The following is a 21,421-nucleotide window of genomic DNA, read 5'->3' on the forward strand; positions in this document are numbered from 1 at the left end:
GGGTTGGGGGTTGAGGGTTGGGGTTTGAGGGTTGGGGGTTGGGGTTGGGATTGGGGGTTGGGGTTTGAGGGTTGAGGTTGAGGGTTGGGGTTGGGGTTGGGGGTTGAGGGTTGGTGGTTGGGGTTGAGGGTTGGGGGTTGGGGGTTGAGGGTTGGGGTTGGGGGTTGAGGGTTGGGGTTACGCACAGCTGCCTTTGAGTTTGTTTATTTATACATTTTGTATTTTAAAAAGACTAATATGTGCTCCGTTTCCAAACCGAAATCGTACATCATTATTTACCCCTAATAATATAACGCTATTTTTTTTTTTTTTTTTTTGGTACACACGTGTCTGTAGGTTAGATATTACTTATTAGGTCGGGCTGTTTTCATCAGCGTGAATGTTAGAGCAATTTAAAATCAGAGTGGCGTATTGTTAATACTGCATATTTGTCCTAATTGTTAACACGTGAATCGGAAATGAAGGCCAAACAAATTATGAATTTGTTAAGATTTATTTATTTTATTTTTTTAGTCAAGGGTGGTTGAAACAATTTATACTACATTTGCAGGTAAACATATACGCGCGTGTGTGTGTGTGTGTGTGTGCGTGCGTGCGTGTGTGGTTTACATTGCAGCATCTATAATGCCGCTTAAAAGTACTACTGCAAGGTAACGGTACTACCGCAGGGCTAGACTGAGCTGTTTGTGTTGCAGGAAGAAACAGGACTACGCAACAGGACTACGCAAGATGGCGATGAAAATAAGACTCCTATTGCACAGCAGTTTCATACATAACAGGTTTTAATATGAGCTTGATTAGCCCCAGTGTGTATCAGTAACAAGCTCAGTTGTCTTATTATTAAACTCATAGTAGTAAAACCAGGAATGGATCAGACTGCAATGCGACAGGAGTCTTATTTCCAGCCCCCGGCCCCATCTCAATTTGCTTGTTTCTCTGTAATGGTGTAGCGTGAGTGAGGTAATGTGTTTATTTTTCTCCGGGTTGATGCAGATGTGGTTTAGATGGGAATGAGAGAGAGGGAGAGTGTGAAGGGGGCTGGGGGTCAGAGGTTCTGTCTGGAGTGTGCGGCCCCAGGGTCAACGAGGGTCGGCTTTGAAATGCGATCGCGACAATAGGGCTACTGTTACACAGCCTGGGTTCAGAGGTCGGCGTTGAGCCCGTGCCCCCCCCCCCCCCCCTCTTGTTTCGAGGTAAAGAAGCAGAAAATGATCTATTTAAACCCCCCCGCCCCCAGACACGAGCAGGGCTGGTTTGATATTGTTATCAAGCTAATTCAAAATGAAAGTGCTCTGATGTGATGTATCCACATCGAACAAGCTTTCATCGAATATAAAATACAAAACAAAACTAGACAAGTGTTTAATGTAATGGTAGTTCAGTCTCCCTGCCTGAAGCCTGGACTGGACTGGAGGGAGCACCTTTTCTCTTGGGGAGGAGGGCTGGTAATCAGACTCCTGTTGCACAGCAGTTTCACCCATTCCAGGTTTTACTACCAGCTTGATCAGCCCCAGCGTGTGTGGATAACAAGCTCAGGCGTGTCTGATTTTTAAACACTGTAAAAGCAGGAGTGGATCCGACTGCTGTGGAATGGGAGTCTTATTTCCTCTCCCTGGAAATGCTCTTTCGTTGGGAAGTCTCAGAGTCGACTCTGTGTTCCTCTTGTGGTTCCTGGGAGGAAGGGAGACCGACGCACAGTGCTGCAGGTGTGTAATTAAACCTCCCTAATTATGTGTGTGTAGTAAAGCTTTCTCTATGTATAAATACACACACAGCCCTGCAGTGCTGGCGCCAGCTCAGTGGCTGGATGAGGAGGACTCAGAGAAGGGGCCATACCTCGCTTCATGATGGCACAAACAAGACATATATCACATATCCCTTCGGTCACTGTGTGCACAATTATTATTATTATATTATTATTAATAATAATTTCTTAGCAGACTCTTGTTTTTTTCAAAGAGTTCACACAAACTGTTTTAAAAAAAAACATATTCCAAAAATGAAAATAAAAAATCGTACTGAGAAAGACTTACTTCTTCTAGTTGAAAACCTCGGTCGTTGAATGAATTTGTTACGTTTTCTTTCCTTTTAGTGTTTCTACTGAAGACACGAAGAGAAACTTCTAGTCGAAACGTTTGTCATTCGAACGGCTCAAGTTTCTTTTAGCTTCGAAGTTCATTTTCTTTGCTGGGAAAAGTGATGACGCATAAGTGCTGCCCTCTAGTGGAAAATTCACTAGAACTGCACCAGAGTTACAGAGAGCACGCGATGAATGGAGCATGGGCGTCGGCTGAATGTTTGGTTGTTTGCGGGATTGGGAGAGTTTGTGAAGGAATGGCAGATTAGAGGAAGGAATGCATGGTGAATAAGCACCAGAGAAGTCTGACAATTCACAGAGGAATGTATTGTAAGCATTGCAAAGCCCTGGTCAACCACAGACAATACAGCCCTGTGTGTCGCTATTTACTTTTTAAATCGGACCGTGTCTGTGGGAGAGCTTGAATCAGACAGCCTGGCTTAATAAATGTAGACATGAATTGAAGCTATTTATAGTGAAAGAGCAGTCTGTTTGAGCTGTGAGTACAGTGCTGTGGGCTGACCTGGATTAACTCGGAGCAAGACAGACACAAAGAAGGAGGTTTCTTGATGAAAGCATTGAAAAAAACAGAAAGATGTGTCACAAATGTATAATATTGCAGCCTTTCAATACTAGCACTGATATCCTGTTATATAAATACAGTGTGTGTGTATATAGAATATTTCATTATCTTTGGCAATAAAGACTTTGAGACTTTGAATTTGAGAGAGGAAGAGAGAGCTGAGGAGAGGCTGGGACAGAGAGAGAGAGAGAGACACACACAGGGGCTGGGACAGAGAGAGAGAGAGAGACACACAGAGGCTGGGACAGAGAGAGAGAGAGAGACAGAGAGGGAGACACACAGAGGCTGGGACAGAGAGAGAGAGAGACACACACAGAGGCTGGGACAGAGAGAGAGAGAGACACACACACAGAGGCTGAGTGTGTGAGTGAGTGAGAGAGAGAAAGGTGACCGGAGGTGCTACCTCGTGGGGTTGCAGAGGGGAGTTGCTGTCCTGGGACGGAGGGGGGTGCGTGCGATTCTGTTTGAAAGCGCTGGGTGGGGTTGACTCTGGTTGCAGCACATTTCCAGGTTTCCTGGAGACACGGGAACCAGGGAGAGGAAAGAAGGGAGCTGGAGACCCGAGCTGTATGTGAAATAGAGATTTAGACCCGCCCTGACTGTTCAGATAAACAGATCGAATCCAATTAATCCATGAAGAAATAAAGAAATTAAATGCACCAAATCACGAAAGAAAAATATTTTGGGATAATTTGTTGAGATTTTCTGGGAATTGTCTTTTCGTCACAAAAAGATTGACTGACCTTATTTTTTTTTTGTTTGAATTTTAAATTTAGATTGTGAGTTATTTGGGAGCCCCCGTCTGGGTTGTGTTTTGGGGAAGCATTGTAAAGCAGAGAGGTCTGGTAAAGCATAGGGAAGCATTGTAAAGCACAGAGAGGTCTGGTAAAGCATAGGGAAGCATTGTAAAGCACAGAGAGGTCTGGTAAAGCATAGGGAAGCATTGTAAAGCGCAGAGAGGTCTGGTAAAGCATAGGGAAGCATTGTAAAGCGCAGAGAGGTCTGGTAAAGCATAGGGAAGCATTGTAAAGCGCAGAGAGGTCTGGTAAAGCATAGGGAAGCATTGTAAAGCGCAGAGAGGTCTGGTAAAGCATAGGGAAGCATTGTAAAGCGCAGAGAGGTCTGGTAAAGCATAGGGAAGCATTGTAAAGCACAGAGAGGTCTGGTAAAGCATAGGGAAGCATTGTAAAGCACAGAGAGGTCTGGTAAAGCATAGGGAAGCATTGTAAAGCACAGAGAGGTCTGGTAAAGCATAGGGAAGCATTGTAAAGCACAGAGAGGTCTGGTAAAGCATAGGGAAGCATTGTAAAGCACAGAGAGGTCTGGTAAAGCATAGGCAAGCATTGTAAAGCACAGAGAGGTGTGGTAAAGAGAGGGATGGACTCGGAGGGAGGAAGGCAGTGTGGCTGTAGTGGTTAGAGTTGAGGGAGGCAGCTCCCTCTTTCTTTCTGCTCTCTCTCTCTCTCGCTTGTTTTTTCTATTTTTAGTGGTGCTGTATTTTCTGAATGGTCGGACCCCTGACCCCCCCCCCCCCCCCCGCCACTTCCTCTCTCAAGACCTCTACTTCCTATTTTTGAGCGGGCGGGATCACAAGGTGTCAGGACCACGCTCCGAGCAGGACAGGAAGTGGGGACGGGGGCACTTCCTGTTCTCCGAGACACTGGCAGCTGCAAGAACTCCCTGTGACCTGGGGGGTGGGGGTGGGGGGGGGCAGAAGGAGAGTTCTAGATTATAAATCACACATCAATTATTATTGAAGAAACCCAGACAACGTGCAAGACAGCATTCCGAGTCTGCATTCCGGTTTGTCATTTAGCATTTCTAAATTGAACAAATGTTTTATTAGTCATTAGCGTCTCCCGATTCCTCTCTCTCTCTCTCTCTCTGCAGGCGAAGGGGCGGAGAGATGGGGCTCCCTCGTCCAATGAGAGGGCACGGCCGGCCTCGGGGGAGAGGCTGCAGTGGCCCGGCCCGTCCTCGCTGGTTCTGCACAAGAACTCCCAGGGATTCGGGTTCACGCTGCGGCACGTCATCGCGTTCCCACCAGAGTCCGTCGTGCACTGCAGCCCCACGGTGAGAGAGCGATCGCAATGCCACAAGACTGCTTTTACTAGGAGTTTAATCAGACACACCCGAGTACCCTGGGGCTGGAATGGGAGAAACTGCTAATTATTATTATTATTTATTTGGCAGACGCCTTTATTCAAGGTGACTCACAGGTGTTACAGGACAGTACAGGGTTACAGTGCAAGCTTCATATTTAAATACAGTATCATTTACAGCAAGTGAAAACAGTACTAATAAAATGCAATATGAGCTCATTAAAACACCAGGACAATTCACAAGTCAGGGATGGGAGTTAGATTTTTTTCTGTTTTTTTCTCAGGATCTCGTTGCTCTTTGCTCTCCTATACCCTTTGTCTGCAGTGACCCCTGCTGGCAGAGGTGGGAAGGTGAAGCTGCAGGGACTGATCCAGTGGTTAAAGAAAAGGGCTTGTAACCAGGAGGTCCCCGGTTCAAATCCCACCTCAGCCACTGACTCATTGTGTGACCCTGAGCAAGTCACTTAACCTCCTTGTGCTCCGTCTTTCGGGTGAGATGTAGTTGTAGACCCTAGTCTCTGTAAGTCACCTTGGATAAAGGCGTCTGCTGAATAAACAAATAATAATAATAATTTAACACCGGTGTACTGAAACGTTTACATGCAAAGAAATTCTCAAAAAAAAAAAAATCTGTAAAACATACAAGCCGTTTCTAGGCTTTGCTAACGAGAGCTGTTTTTTTGTGTGTGTTTCAGGATGAAGAGAATGCGAATGGAAAGGGTGAGTCTTTTATTATTTTTCGTGTTGTTTACTAAGCCCAGAGAAGCACCGATGTAACAGCTAGTTAGCGGGGACTCTGAGGGTAAATCACTGACGGTCCATTTCCTTAAACTGGCGAAACGGCACCCCCTAGTGGGCTCCAACGACAGGCCAGCCAGCTCGTCATACAGTGGCATGAAGATGGAATCGTTTCTGACTCCCTTATTTTACTGTCGATTTGCTAGGTTTTGTTTCAGCTAAGTTGCTTCGAACTACTTTTTCTACAGTAGCTACTATTGACCTTTTGCATTTTGCCTTCAAATTATTATTATTATTATTATTATTATTATTATTATTACTATAGGAATTGAAATAAGGCTCCCATTGCATTGCAGTTTGATCCAATCCTTGTTTTACTGTAAGTTTAATAAGATTCACCTGAGCTTGTTATACCTAGGCACACTGTGGCTGATCAAGCTGGTAGTAAAACCTGGAATGGGTGAAGCTGCTGTGCAACGGGAGTCTTATTATTTTAAATGTCTAGCAGCCATTCCTAACACCTCATGGCTTGTGCATTTAGTTTATTATTATTATTATTATTATTATTATTATTATTAATTTAGTGAAGCTTTTATACAGATAGATGCATCCCCTCCCTGCTGGACAGCTGGAAAGCTAAAGAATAGCACAGGCTTCACTTCCTGTCAATGACAGCGTCTCTCTCTCTCTCTGTCTGTCTCTCTGTCCCCACCCCACCGGGGGCGCAGGACACCAGAAGGGTCGGCTCAAGGCAGTGGACACAATCTTCGTGAAAAACGTGCGAGAGGCAGGCCCCGCCCACATGGCAGGACTGTGCACGGGTACGAGAGGGGAGGGGACTGGGACTGAGGGAGGCAGTGTGGCTCTAGTGGATACAGCCGGTGTACGGTGGTGCTGTGCGTGTGAATGCTCTCTCAGTGTGTGATTCTCTCTCTGTGTGTGATTCTCTCTCAGTGTGTGTGATTCTCTCAGTGTGATTCTCTCTGTGTGATTCTCTCTGTGTGTGTGATTCTCTCAGCGTGTGTGATTCTCTCTCTGTGTGTGTGTGATTCTCTCTCAGTGTGTGTGATTCTCTGTGTGTGATTCTCTCTCTGTGTGTGTGTGATTCTCTGTGTGTGTGATTCTCTCTCTGTGTGTGTGCGATTCTCTGTGTGTGTGATTCTCTGTGTGTGTGATTCTCTCTCAGTGTGTGTGTGATTCTCTGTGTGTGTGATTCTCTCTGTGTGTGTGTGTGATTCTCTCTCTGTGTGTGTGTGTGATTCTCTCTCTGTGTGTGTGTGATTCTCTCTGTGTGTGTGTGTGATTCTCTCTGTGTGTGTGTGTGATTCTCTCTGTGTGTGTGTGTGTGATTCTCTCTCTGTGTGTGTGATTCTCTCTCTGTGTGTGTGATTCTCTGTGTGTGTGTGATTCTCTGTGTGTGTGTGTGATTCTCTGTGTGTGTGTGTGATTCTCTGTGTGTGTGATTCTCTCAGTGTGTGTGTGTGATTCTCTGTGTGTGTGTGTGTGATTCTCTGTGTGTGTGTGATTCTCTCTCTGTGTGTGTGATTCTCTGTGTGTGTGTGATTCTGTGTGTGTGTGTGATTCTCTGTGTGTGTGTGATTCTGTGTGTGTGATTCTCTCAGTGTGTGTGATTCTCTGTGTGTGTGATTCTCTCTCAGTGTGTGTGATTCTCTGTGTGTGTGTGTGATTCTCTCTCTGTGTGTGTGATTCTCTCTCAGTGTGTGTGTGATTCTCTCTCAGTGTGTGTGATTCTCTGTGTGTGTGATTCTCTGTGTGTGTGATTCTCTCTCTGTGTGTGTGTGTGATTCTCTCTCAGTGTGTGTGATTCTCTGTGTGTGATTCTCTCTCTGTGTGTGTGTGATTCTCTGTGTGTGTGATTCTCTCTCTGTGTGTGTGCGATTCTCTGTGTGTGTGTGATTCTCTCTCAGTGTGTGTGTGATTCTCTGTGTGTGTGAGATTCTCTCTGTGTGTGTGTGTGATTCTCTGTGTGTGTGTGTGATTCTCTCTGTGTGTGTGTGTGTGATTCTCTCTCTGTGTGTGTGTGATTCTCCCTGTGTGTGTGTGATTCTCTCTGTGTGTGTGTGTGATTCTCTGTGTGTGTGATTCTCTCTCTGTGTGTGTGTGTGTGATTCTCTCTCTGTGTGTGTGTGTGATTCTCTCTCTGTGTGTGTGATTCTCTCTCAGTGTGTGTGATTCTCTGTGTGTGTGTGATTCTCTCTCTGTGTGTGTGATTCTCTCTGTGTGTGTGTGTGATTCTCTCTGTGTGTGATTCTCTCTCTGTGTGTGTGATTCTCTCTCAGTGTGTGTGTGTGATTCTCTCTCAGTGTGTGATTCTCTCTGTGTGATTCTCTCTCTGTGTGTGTGATTCTCTGTGTGTGTGTGATTCTCTCTCTGTGTGTGATTCTCTCTCAGTGTGTGTGTGATTCTCTCTCAGTGTGTGTGATTCTCTGTGTGTGTGATTCTCTGTGTGTGTGATTCTCTCTCTGTGTGTGTGTGTGATTCTCTCTCAGTGTGTGTGATTCTCTGTGTGTGATTCTCTCTCTGTGTGTGTGTGATTCTCTGTGTGTGTGATTCTCTCTGTGTGTGTGCGATTCTCTGTGTGTGTGTGATTCTCTCTCAGTGTGTGTGTGTGATTCTCTGTGTGTGTGTGTGTGATTCTCTCTCTGTGTGTGTGTGTGATTCTCTCTCTGTGTGTGTGTGATTCTCTCTGTGTGTGTGTGTGATTCTCTGTGTGTGTGTGTGATTCTCTGTGTGTGTGTGTGATTCTCTCTGTGTGTGTGTGTGTGATTCTCTCTCTGTGTGTGTGATTCTCTCTCTGTGTGTGATTCTCTCTCAGTGTGTGTGATTCTCTCTGTGTGTGTGTGTGATTCTCTCTCTCTGTGTGTGTGTGATTCTCTCTCTGTGTGTGTGATTCTCTCTGTGTGTGTGTGTGATTCTCTCTGTGTGTGATTCTCTCTCTGTGTGTGTGATTCTCTCTCTGTGTGTGATTCTCTCTCTGTGTGTGTGATTCTCTCTGTGTGTGTGTGTGATTCTCTGTGTGTGTGTGTGTGATTCTCTCTCTGTGTGTGTGTGTGATTCTCTGTGTGTGTGTGTGTGATTCTCTCTCTGTGTGTGTGTGATTCTCTGTGTGTGTGTGTGTGATTCTCTGTGTGTGTGTGATTCTCTCTCTCTGTGTGTGTGATTCTCTGTGTGTGTGTGATTCTCTCTCAGTGTGTGTGTGATTCTCTCTCTCTGTGTGTGTGATTCTCTGTGTGTGTGTGATTCTCTCTCTGTGTGTGTGTGATTCTCTCTCTGTGTGTGTGTGTGTGATTCTCTCTGTGTGTGATTCTCTCTCTGTGTGTGTGATTCTCTCTCAGTGTGTGTGTGATTCTCTCTCAGTGTGTGTGTGTGATTCTCTCTCAGTGTGTGATTCTCTCTCTGTGTGTGATTCTCTCTCTGTGTGTGTGATTCTCTCTCTGTGTGTGTGTGTGATTCTCTGTGTGTGTGTGTGTGATTCTCTCTCTCTGTGTGTGTGATTCTCTGTGTGTGTATGTGTGATTCTCTGTGTGTGTGTGATTCTCTCTCTGTGTGTGTGTGTGATTCTCTCTCTGTGTGTGTGTGATTCTCTCTGTGTGTGTGTGTGATTCTCTCTCTCTGTGTGTGTGATTCTCTCTCAGTGTGTGTGTGATTCTCTGTGTGTGTGTGTGATTCTCTCTCAGTGTGTGTGATTCTCTGTGTGTGTGATTCTCTCTGTGTGTGTGTGATTCTCTCTCAGTGGAGGAGCGTGTTTCATCTCCATTATGTTGCTCTCAGGTATTTCCTGTTGACTTGCGGAGGTGAACTTGTTTCATCCAGAGCGACACATTCCTTCCTGTTTCAGATTCCAGGGACCTGGTTGTTGTTGTTGTTGTTGTTATCTCCTCTCCTCTCTCTTCTCCTCCGTTTCCAATCCTTGCTCATCCCTCTCTCCTCTCCTCTCAGGGGACCGGCTGGTGAAGGTGAATGGAGAGTGTATTGTGGGCAAGACCTACTCCCAGGTCATCACATTGATCCAGAACAGGTGAGTGCCTCTCTCTGCACCCCTTCAATACACTACAGCACATTACACTACAAACAGGAGAGTGCCTCTCTCTGCACCCCTTCAATACACTACAGGACATTACACTACAAACAGGAGAGTGCCTCTCTCTGCACCCCTTCAATACACTACAGCACATTACACTACAAACAGGTGAGAGCCTCTCTCTGCATCCCTTCAATACACTACAGCACATTACACTACAAACAGGTGAGAGCCTCTCTCTGCATCCCTTCAATACACTACAGCACATTACACTACAAACAGGTGAGAGCCTCTCTCTGCATCCCTTCAATACACTACAGCACATTACACTACAAACAGGCGAGTGCCTCTCTCTGCACCCCCAGTACTATAACCCTGCCTCTCTTCCCTCCGCAGTGACAGTGTCCTGGAGCTCTCCATCATGCCCAAAGATGAAGATGTTTTACAGCTGGTAAGTGTGAGTATGACTTTCAAGATCTCTCTCCCCCTTCCTCTCGGTCTCCCTCCCACTCTGACACTCTAATATATATGTGTGTGTGTGTATATATTATATATTATATATATATATATATATATATATATATATATATATATATATAATCACACACACACACACACACACACACACACACACACACACACACACACACACAGCCACTCCCTGCAGCCTCCTCTCTCGCTCTTTCCCTGTAAGGCAGCATTCTTGTGGTTCTCTGCCCCTCCCTCTCACTCCTTCCTTGCCGGTGTGAGGCAGCTCTCTCTCTGTCTGTTCTGTTGTTGCCGGGGTATGTGCTGATGGGCTGACATAACGCCAAATAAAACTGCCTGGAGCGCTGGAGACAGAGAGGAAGGATTGCCTGTCGCTGGGATCACACTCTCCGAGCAGGGGGTAGCTCCAGTCAGTGTGAGGAGCAGTGGACTGCGCCGGGCTGCACAGGTTGAAGCGAGTTTCTGAGCGTGATCCGCGGGATCCTGTCTCCCTGTCGCTGGCCTGTCTGTCTCGGTTTGCTGTTGAACCGGAACTGCTGTGAAATCTGGCTGGCTTTGTTTAGTTTTTTTCACTCAAACTTTTCAACGTGTCGGATTACAGGGAACAGGACGTATTGAAAAGGTGTTGAATGGACTGGGGGGGTGTCAGTGTTTTATTTTTTTATTTTGTAGTCTTGTTTTAATTGTATTTAATAATAACGATGACAACTAATAATAGTAATAATGATAATAATAATGATTTCCATTACACGAGAGTAGATGTTAAAACTTCATGCTGATTTGAACTCGGCTCTCGCCAAGATAAGCACCAACTAAGACGTAGCTTTACAGTAAACTAATGTGATCCATCTGTGTCTCCATCCATTTGCGTTTCCTTCCATATGATGATGTAGATATCCTTCTGTCTGGTGTTAATGGCTGAAGTGTAATGCTGGCTCCAGGGATCAGCTTATTTTGCCTCCCTGGCGCATCAGCACACACAACGGCTGCGATGCTGGCTCCGGGGATCAACCAAAGTAATAATAATAATAATAATAATAATAATAATCTTCTCTTCTAGCTCTTACCCTTCAGCACAAACTGAACCCTAATTGCTGCTCTCCAGGTTATTTTTCTTTTTCTGAATCCCATTCTCCCTCACCCCTCTCTCTCACAGGATGCTCATCTGAGAGCGAGTGACCCGTTCCACGGAGGAGCCCAGAACCTGTCCGACCCGCCTCCGCTCTGCTACCCACACAAGACCTGCCCACGGGTCCAACCCCAGAACCAGCAGTACCTGGACAACTGGCTCTGCCGCTCGGGCTCCCAGGGGCCCTCGCCCCCACTGGATAACCGCTCTGGAGGGGAGCCGTGGAGGGTGGGTCACTCCAGCCCGGCCCACAGAAACAAGGAGATCCAGTACGGGATGACCTGCCGGGGCAAGGGGGGCAGGGGCGTCTCCTCCTCCTCCACGACCAGCCCTCCGCCCCCCCAGCACCAGAACCACAACCACAGTGCGGGGCGCCGCCCCCCCCCCAGTCAGGGCAGCAAAGCCCGCCTCCCCTTCCCCCCGCAGCTCCAGCCTGTTCGCAGACAGGCACAGCTCTGTCACCAAGCTCTGTCAGCCTGGCTCTACAGCCAGCAGGGGCCCCGGGGCCCCCCCGGCCGCACTGCCATGCCTCCCCGACAACGCAGCTTCTCTCAGGACAGACTTGGGGACCCCCCTCCCCTCAGCCACTTCCGGGGGCCCCACAGCACCTCTCAGGATTTCCTCCTGCACCACTGGGGCCACCTCTCCGGGTCCCCAAGTGTGACGGGGGCCCTCTGCTGGAGTGGCGCAGACAGGGCACGCTCGAAGAACCAGCTGGCCGGCAGGCGGGAGCTCCACGGCCGCTCGCTGGAGACCCTGGACACAGTGGCGCTGTCCCCTCAGCTCAAGCGCCCAGCCTGGCTACAACAGCAGGGCCAGCACAGCAGGTCTGGCGTGGGAACCAGTGCCCCCAATAACAGGGAGAGAGCCCCCCAGCCGGGAAGCAGAGAGAGGGGGAGGGAGACTCGCAGGCTGCCCCCCCCGCAGAGCTTCCAGGACCCCTTGGTGGGCTACCGCAAGACTGACCTGCTCCTCGGCATGCACTCCTTAAGGGACCCCTTCTGCACCTGGCCCATCCCCAGAACCAGCCCCCTTCCCCTGGCCCAGCACAGGGTGCAGAGACTGACCAATCATGAGCGAGGAAGAGGGGGCGTGTCTCTGATTCAGCAGCAGGAGGTGGTTTTGAGACAGAAGGCCCCCATGGGCTGGCTCACCTCTCACGGATTCAGGCACCCCCGCTACGCCCTGCCCACAGCCCCCCCGGAGCCCCCCGCCCAGGGGGACACAGGGCCCCGCAGCGCCAATGGAGGCTTCCCGCCACTGCCCAGAGCCGGTGATTCGCTGGCATCCATCCCCTTCATAGGTCAGTCCACAGCGCTTCTTTGAAACTGTTTTACATTTCACACACAACAAGGAAAACCTTAAGTTTAGCCAGCTTGTTTTCAAGAGGGAATTTTATTATAATTTATTATTATTAATTATTATTATTATTATTATTATTATTATTATTATTATTATTATTAACAGTGTGCAGCTACTGCAGGGGTAGAAATAAGACTCATGTTGCACAGCAGTTTCACCCATTCCAGGTTTTATTATGAGCTTGATTAGCCACAGTGTGTCTAGGTAACAAGCTCAGGGGAGTCTTATTAAACTCATAGTAAAACCAGGAATGGATAAAACTGCTATGCAATGGGAGTCTTATTCCCAGCCTGAAGCCAATGTCATGCTCTTCGTCTGTGTCTGTGCCTGCTTCCCTGCCTGTGTGTGTCTGTGCCTGCCTCCCTGTCTGTCTGTCTCTGCCTGTGTGTGTCTGTCTGCCTGCCTCCCTGTGTGTGTGTGTGTGTGTGTGTGTGTGTGTCTGTGCCTGCCTCCCTGCCTGTGTGTCTGTGCCTGCCTCCTTGCCTGTCTCCCTCTGTGTGTGTGTCTGTCTGTCTCTGCCTGTGTGTGTGTCTGCCTGCCTGCCTCCCTGCCTGCCTGCGTGTGTGTGTGTGTGTCAGCGTGTTTGTGTCTCTGCCTGTGTGTGTGTCAGCGTGTGTGTGTCTCAGCCTGTGTGTGTGTGTGTCTCTGCCTGTGTGTGTGTGTGTCAGCGTGTGTGTGTGTCTCTGCCTGTGCAGCAGGTTGTCTGGGGAGAGCAATGCAATGTTGCTTATCTAGTATTATAAGTAATGCCTGTACCACCCTGGCTGTTTCCAGTGTGTGCCGGGCAGGGCTGGGGGCAGAGGAGCGGCCGTCTCGTCCTGCTGCAGCTTGCCCCTGCGTGTTACTCAGATCTGGGAAACGCCTCGCTGGAAATATGCAGCTGTTACTAAATGACAGTTTGTTTCACTCCTGGTTTCACCACGAGTTTAATAATAAGACACACCTGAGCTGGTTGCCTAGACACACTGGAGGCTGGAACACACGTCCTCCGAAACGCGTTCCTTTTTCGCACTGCGGATCCACAGCGAGGCCACCAGACCTATAGTGCCGGAGGACAACACAGATCTGAATGGCTCCACTGCAGACCCGCAGACTCCCTATCAGCCACAGGGGTCGCTGCTGCGCGGTGAACCGTGGATTCCCCTGCGGACCTAATCCCTCCCTACCCGCCGCCCCCAGGAACCCCCGGTCACGGTCGGCAGTGACATAGCCTGGATTCGAACCCGCGATCTCCAGGCTATAGGACGCATCCTGCACGCCACGCGGAGCGCCTTTACTGGATGCGCCACTCGGGAGCCCCAAGATGAGACACGTTTAAAACTAGGAAAAGACAAACCAGACCCTTATAAAAGTGAACCACAGTCAAAGTGTAGCAAAGTCTACTAAAGCACAGAGAGGTCTGGTAAAGCATAGGGAAGCATTGTAAAGCACAGAGAAGTCTGGTAAAGCATAAGGAAGCATTGTAAAGCACAGAGAGGTCTAGTAAAGCATAGGGAAGCATTGTAAAGCACAGAGAGGTCTGGTAAAGCATAGGGAAGCATTGTAAAGCACAGAGAGGTCTGGTAAAGCATAGGGAAGCATTGTAAAGCACAGAGAGGTCTGGTAAAGCATAGGGAAGCATTGTAAAGCACAGAGAGGTCTAGTAAAGCATAGGGAAGCATTGTAAAGCACAGAGAGGTGTGGTAAAGCATAGGGAAGCATTGTAAAGCACAGAGAGGTCTGGTAAAGCATAGGGAAGCATTGTAAAGCACAGAGAGGTATGGTAAAGCATAGGGAAGCATTGTAAAGCACAGAGAGGTATGGTTGAGAATATATGGGGAAAAAACCATGGCAAAACAGGCTAAACTGGTCAATGCACAGTACAGCTAAGAAATAAATAATAAATAATAACCGTGGAAAAACATTTCCTTGATACAGGATCGCCATCTAGTGATCACTCTGCGGTACTGCAAGCAGCAGATTCATCAAAAAGGAATTGAGAAAAATAACCCCAGGTTTCACTCTGAGAGTCTGTATAGCACTAGACCCTGATATTGATGCGATCCAGCCCTCTGAAATGTCTTTATAATATACAGCGCTAGACCCTGATATTGATGCGATCCAGCCCTCTGAAATGTCTTTATAATATACAGCACTAGACCCTGATAGTGATGCGATCCAGCCCTCTGAAATGTCTTTATAATATACAGCACTAGACCCTGATATTGACGTGACACAGCCCTCTGAAATGTCTTTAGAATATACAGCACTAGACCCTGATATTGATGCGATCCAGCCCTCTGAAATGTCTTTATAATATATAGCACTAGACCCTGATATTGACGTGACACAGCCAGAGACCCAGAAGTGAAACCAAGCCCTCACAATTTCACTTTCACAGCAAGACCTGCGGCTCACGGTAACAGGAGCGATTTCTATCGGCAGAGCAGTCAGGGGTATTTATTTATGTGAAATATTAAAACACGTTTAACTAGTGAGCCTAAACGCAGCCTGTCTCCTCACTAGCTTTGTTTTTTTTTTATTTTATTTTTTGTTTTTTTCTGAGTTGTGGTAGATCTCTTACTGGATTTAGATGTTTTGTTTTTCCATCAGCACTTGCCGTGTGTTTTCACCGAGGGCTCTAGTTTATAGAGACGGAGCAGCAGCTTGTTTTACTTCAAGACAGGAGGGTTAACTCTTAATGTAAGACATCGTCAATCTAGCTTTTTACTGTGGTTGATTTAGATGCTCCTCACACCTTTATTGAAAACAAGGGCTCTCTGGAAAACTGGGACTGGCTCAAAATGTGCTATACAACAGGAGACTTTATTTACAGACTCGTGGATGGAATTGCATAGCTGTTAGATCCATTCCTAGTTTTACTTGGAGTTTAATAATAAGACTCACTATAAACACTGTGGCTAATCAAGCTCGTAGTAAAGTCTGGAATGGGTGAAACCGCCGTGCAACAGGGGTCTTATTTCGATCCCGGACACAGGACGCGTAACCTGCATGAATTCTGTGGCTGTTCTAACGAGGGTGTGTCTGTATGTTAGAGTGTGTGTGTGCGTGCGTGCTGGTTGTTGTGTTCTGTGGTTCTAACGAGGGTGTGTGTGTGCTGGTTGTGTTCTGTGGTTCTAACGAGGGTGTCTTTGTGTTTTTGTCTCAGACGAGCCCTTGAGTCCAAGAGCTGACCTGCAAGCCAGAAACGTGCCGGCCTCTTCTGTGATCTCGAGCGCCATGAGCTCCGCCCTCGTGATCAACACGAGCTCCGCCCCCGTGATCAACACGAGCTCCGCCCCCGTGATCAACACGAGCTCCGCCCCTGTGATCACCACGAGCCCCGCCTCCCCAACCTTCCCACTTACTAAGCTCTTCTCACACGACTGCAGTGAGTCTGCCCCTCCCCCTCCCCCTCCCTCCCTCTGCACCTCTTCCTCCCTCTGCACCTCTCCGTCTCTCTGCACCTGTCTCTCTGCCCCTTCCTCTCCACCTCGCCCTGTCTCTCTGCCCCTTCCTCTCCACCTCGCCCCGTCTCTCTGCCCCTTCTCTCCACCTCGCCCCGTCTCTCTGCCCCTTCCTCTCCACCTCGCCCTGTCTCTGCCCATTCCTCTCCACCTCGCCCTGTCTCTCTGCCCCTTCCTCTCCACCTCGCCGTCTCTCTGCCCCTTCCTCTCCACCTCGCCCTGTCTCTCTGCCCCTTCCTCCACTTCGCCCTGTCTCTCTGCCCCTTCCTCTCCACCTCGCCCTATCTCTGCCCCTTCCTCTCCACCTCGCCCTGTCTCTCTGCCCCTTCCTCTCCACCTCGCCCTGTCTCTGCCCATTCCTCTCCACCTCGCCCTGTCTCTGCCCCTTCCTCTCCACCTCGCCCTGTCTCTCTGCCCCTTCCTCTCCACCTCGCCCTGTCTCTCTGCCCCTTCCTCTCCACCTCGCCCTGTCTCTGCCCATTCCTCTCCACCTCGCCCTGTCTCTCTGCCCCTTCCTCTCCACCTCGCCCTGTCTCTCTGCCCCTTCCTCTCCACCTCGCCCTGTCTCTCTGCCCGTCTCTCCTCCCCTCCCCGTCTATTTATATTTAGAAATCCCTTTCTCTCCGCAGGCAGTATCAAGGGCAGCCGCCGCTCCTCCTACCTGCTCGTTTCCACCATGGAGCGCTCCAAGTCATGCGACGAGGGTCTCGACACCTTCAGGGATGAAGGCCGAGTCTTCTCGTGAGTGACCCTGCCTGCCTCCCTCCCTCACATCTGTACAGTGGTTCTCTTGAATTCTGAATGCCTGTTTCTCTCTCTCTCTCTCTCTAGGAGGCTGCCAAAGAGAGTGAAGAACTTTTTCACACACGGGGTGAGTTTAATGCAGCTGCTATTTAATATTTTGCACAATCACATTTTATTCTTAAATTATTCATATAGTCAAACTGCCGTTCTGGTGCGTGTGTGTATCTATATTATATATATATATATATATAGATATATATATATATATTTATGTAAATATTTGACCCTGATATTGACCCTGTGCCCTCCCTGCTGTGTTTCAGTCTCTGGACAGCCTGGACGCTGTGCAGGACGCTAGCACCATGTGCCACTCCACCTCAGAGCTCAGCAACCTGACCTTCAGCGACGTGCGCAGGGAGGGCTGGCTGCACTACAAGCAGATCCTCACCGAGAAGGGAAAGGTGCTCGACCAACACCTCCCACCTACTGAGAGACACATGCACAAGATTATAGTACTGCATCATTAGGAGTGTGCGTGCATGTGTTCTGTCTGTGTATGTATTGCAGTGTGCGTGTATTTCAGGGTGTGTGTGTGTGAGTGTATTGCAGTGTGTGTCTCTCTCTCCATCGGTTTGCCTGACCCTCCCTCCCTCTGTTTCAGAAGGCGGGCAGCGGGATGCATCCCTGGAAGCGTGTGTTCTCCGTGCTGCGCTCGCACGCGCTCTTCCTCTACAAGGACAAACGGGAGGCTGTGCTCTTCAACCCCGCCCACTCCGAGGATGAGCAGCCAATCAGCATCCACGGCTGCCTGGTGGACATCGCGTACAGCGAGACGAAGCGCAAGCACGCCCTGCGGCTCACCACGCAGGACTTCTGCGAGTACCTGCTGCAGGCCGAGGACCAGGACGACATGCTGGGCTGGATCAAGGGGATCCGCGAGAACAGCGGGGAGGTGAGGGGAGGACCGCAGCCTCGTCAAAACAAACACTGCGGCCAGAAGAAGCGAGGGCAGGACAAAAACAAACTGCAAACGTTTATAATAATAATAATAATAATAATAATAATAATAATAATAATAATAATATTATTATTATTATTATTAATTACAGTAGCAGCATTAGTAATAAAACAAACAAATGCAGTAATTGTATAAATATGTGATTAAAACCTAGATTAACTGAGATTCATTTTTTTAAATCTCAAGATTAAATCGTGATTCATTTTTTAAATCGCTTGACAGCCCTAGTGTGTGTGTGTGGTGTGTGTGTGTATATATGTATGTGTGGGTGTATATTATGTACACACACACACAATGTATGTATACATGTCTATAAATATAAACCCATCGATGGTCCCTCATATTAATGCGAGTGTGCTGTTTTTCCTGCAGGATTCTGGTTTCTGTGGCCAGGCGCTCATTAACAAGAAGCTGAACGACTACCGGAAGCAGAGGTACAGCGCTGCTACCCGCACTCCTGGCAATCGCAGGCCAAGTTACTATGGCTAAATCCAAACAAAAAAAGGATTTATAAACATTCTCTCAGGTTCAACAGTGCTTTAGGAAAACCACAACGAACCCCCTCTGTAAAACACCTGAAAAATGAACCGTGCTTTACAAAACCTTCCGTATGAACAGGGCCCTCGATCACTGGCCTATAGAATTGAATACGGGCAATGCATAAGTCTCCTCTGTGGTGTACCAGACGTGTTGAATGCTGGGGTGTGGGGGGGTGTTGAATGCTGGGGGGGGAGACCCTCCCTCATCTGTGGTGTTGAGTGTTGGGGTGACCCTCCCTCCTCTGTCCCAGCCCCACAGGCAGTAAGCCCGACTCCTCACCTAAAGGGACCCAAATGAAGCCCCCCTTCCTCACGGCCACAGGGGCGCCGCGCTCCCCCAAACAGGACTCCGGCAACAAGGGTGAGCAGCATTAATACTTATTATTATTATTAAATACAGAAGTATAACATGTTCTCACCAGGACAGGGATGGAAATAATACTCCCGTTGCACAGCAGTTTCACCCATTCCAGGTTTTACTGTCAGCTTGATTACTACAAGCTCAGCCGTGTCCTGATTAAACTCCTAGTAAAACCAGGAATGGATCAAACTGTTATGCACCAGGAGTCTTATTTCCATCTCTGAAGGAGACCCCGATATTCATCCACATCGACGGAGGCACCTCATTGTGTCTCTAATGTAACACTGCCATGCCGGTCTGTGCCAGCACCATCATACGAGACAAAAGAGCCCGTTTTCTATTTTCCAATTTCACCTCACCTCCCAATTGGAAGCTGGTTCAGCCTCTCACCGGTCTCTCCCCTCGCCCTCCCCTCCAGAGGACAGCAGCCCCCCCAAGTCTCCATGGGGGATGAACATCATGAAGAAGGTGAAGAAGCCAGGGCCCAAAGCGTTCGGGGTGCGACTCGAGGACTGCCAGCACGGGGTTAATGAGAAGGTGAGGTGTGTGTGTGTGTGTGTGTGTGTCTGTGTCTGTATAATAGTGTGTGCATGCGATTGTTCTATATTCTGATCTCTCTGTTCCCTGCCCAGTTTGTCCCCCTGATCGTGGAGCTGTGCTGTGGGCAGGTGGAGGAGATGGGTCTGGAGTGCACTGGGATCTACCGGGTCCCTGGGAACAACGCTGTGGTGTCCAGCCTGCAGGAACAGCTCAACAAGGGCAACATCGACATCAACCCTGCCGACGAGGTGAGATGCACAGCATAGCACAACACAGGCTAGCACAGACCAGCACAACACAGGCTAGCACAGACCAGCACAGTACAGCATAGCACAACACAGGCTAGCACAGACCAGCACAGTACAGTATAGCACAGCACAGCACAGCACAACACAAACCAGCACAGTACAGTATAGCACAACACAAACCAGCACAGTACAGTATAGCACAACACATACCAGCACAGACTAGCACAATACAAGCCAGCACAGTACAGTATAGCACAACACAAACCAGCACAGTACAGCGTAGCACAACACAAACCAGCATAGACTAGCACAATACAGTATAGCACAACACAAACCAGCACAGTATAGCATAGCACAACACAAACCAGCACAGTATAGCATAGCACAACACAAACCAGCACAGTATAGCATAGCACAACACAAACCAGCACAGTACAGTATAGCACAACACAAACCAGCACAGACTAGCACAATACAGTACAGCATAGCACAACACAAACCAGCACAGTACAGTATAGCACAACACAAACCAGCACAGTACAGCGTAGCACAACACAAACCAGCACAGTACAGTATAGCACAACACAAACCAGCACAGTACAGCGTAGCACAACACAAACCAGCAGACTAGCACAATACAGTATAGCATAGCACAACACAAACCAGCACAGACTAGCACAATACAGTATAGCACAACACAAACTAGCACAGTATAGCATAGCACAACACAAACCAGCACAGTACAGCATAGCACAACACAAACCAGCACAGTACAGTATAGCACAACACAAACCAGCACAGACTAGCACAATACAGTATAGCACAACACAAACCAGCACAGTACAGTATAGCACAACACAAACCAGCACAGTACAGTATAGCACAACACAAACCAGCACAGTACAGCATAGCACAACACAAACCAGCACAGTACAGTATAGCACAACACAAACCAGCACAGTACAGTATAGCACAACACAAACCAGCACAGTACAGCATAGCACAACACAAACCAGCACAGTACAGTATAGCACAACACATACCAGCATAGCACAGCATAGAATAGCACAGCACAGACTAGCACAGTACAGCATAGCACAAACCAGCACAGTGTAGCACGACACAACACAGTACAGGCTAGCACAGCATAGCAGAGCACAGTACAGTACAGCATAGTATAGCACAGCACACAAATGCCACTCCAATTAAAAGCCCTTCTAGGCTTGCGAGAGCTTCATTACAGAGACCACTAAAATAAATAAATAAATATTATATATATAAAAATGTATTCTCCTTTCACAGAAATGGCAGGACCTGAACGTGATCAGCAGTCTGCTCAAGTCTTTCTTCAGGAAGCTTCCCGAGCCCCTCTTCACTGACGGTGAGTTGAACCCGCGCTGCACTCACACCAGTAACGCACTGGGAACCAGCTTTATCTCAACAGTTACTTTGACATGCCTCGGGATGTGGGAGTGCAGCAATCAGACTCAGACAGACTGTTCCTTCAGATGAATGGTTTGGAAGAGCTGGGCACTAGCTTGGACCCTGCGAGTTTAGTTCTGATCCTTTTTCTGTCCGCAGACAAATACAGTGATTTCATAGATGCCAACAGAGTGGAGGATGCGGGACAGAGACTGAAGACCATGAAGAAACTGGTTTGTACTGGGAATGGGACAGAGAGGATGGGCAGGGTAGCTGGGATTCTGTTACACATTTTCCAATAAAGTTTAACCCTTTACCCTGCACTTTGCCCCTTGGGTTTCACTGATTTGCTGTAATTATGAACAATAAAACTATACAGCTGTCGTGGTTTACACATGCAGAAGCCTAACTGTTCCACCACAGTACGTGCTTTTAAACTGATACAGAACTGACACAGAAGAGAGACTGACAGAGCTGTAGATATTGCAGTTAGACAGACAATGTTTTCATTTTAAGGTGCAGTGTAAAGTTAGCTGGTAGCAGCTGACAGGTCAGATTTACCTGACTTGTTTATCCTGCTG

At 48.2% G+C, this 21,421-nt stretch overlaps 1 protein-coding gene across 5 annotated transcripts in view; it reads left to right on the forward strand.

Moving 5' to 3' along the window:
• LOC117433228 (rho GTPase-activating protein 23-like) overlaps positions 1 to 21,421 on the forward strand; it is a 31,859-nt gene that overhangs the window by 4,385 nt on the left and 6,053 nt on the right. For 2 of the 5 annotated variants that reach the window (XM_059021471.1, XM_059021468.1), the window contains exons 2-18: positions 4,551 to 4,733; positions 5,458 to 5,482; positions 6,229 to 6,321; positions 9,461 to 9,539; positions 9,939 to 9,999; positions 11,188 to 12,463; positions 15,671 to 15,892; positions 16,598 to 16,709; positions 16,800 to 16,839; positions 17,036 to 17,173; positions 17,374 to 17,664; positions 18,103 to 18,164; positions 18,521 to 18,630; positions 19,049 to 19,167; positions 19,263 to 19,418; positions 20,721 to 20,799; positions 21,000 to 21,073. In XM_059021471.1, coding sequence (XP_058877454.1) covers positions 4,551 to 4,733; positions 5,458 to 5,482; positions 6,229 to 6,321; positions 9,461 to 9,539; positions 9,939 to 9,999; positions 11,188 to 12,463; positions 15,671 to 15,892; positions 16,598 to 16,709; positions 16,800 to 16,839; positions 17,036 to 17,173; positions 17,374 to 17,664; positions 18,103 to 18,164; positions 18,521 to 18,630; positions 19,049 to 19,167; positions 19,263 to 19,418; positions 20,721 to 20,799; positions 21,000 to 21,073 — 3,120 coding nt within the window. Of the gene's footprint in view, positions 1 to 4,550; positions 4,734 to 5,457; positions 5,483 to 6,228; positions 6,322 to 9,460; positions 9,540 to 9,938; positions 10,000 to 10,282; positions 10,654 to 11,187; positions 12,464 to 15,670; positions 15,893 to 16,597; positions 16,710 to 16,799; positions 16,840 to 17,035; positions 17,174 to 17,373; positions 17,665 to 18,102; positions 18,165 to 18,520; positions 18,631 to 19,048; positions 19,168 to 19,262; positions 19,419 to 20,720; positions 20,800 to 20,999; positions 21,074 to 21,421 lie in introns of those variants that run through there. The other 3 variants (XM_059021469.1, XM_059021470.1, XM_059021472.1) reach the window with 3 other exon arrangements.

This window comes from Acipenser ruthenus, unplaced genomic scaffold (assembly GCF_902713425.1).
Source record: "Acipenser ruthenus unplaced genomic scaffold, fAciRut3.2 maternal haplotype, whole genome shotgun sequence".
Lineage (NCBI taxonomy): Eukaryota > Metazoa > Chordata > Actinopteri > Acipenseriformes > Acipenseridae > Acipenser > Acipenser ruthenus.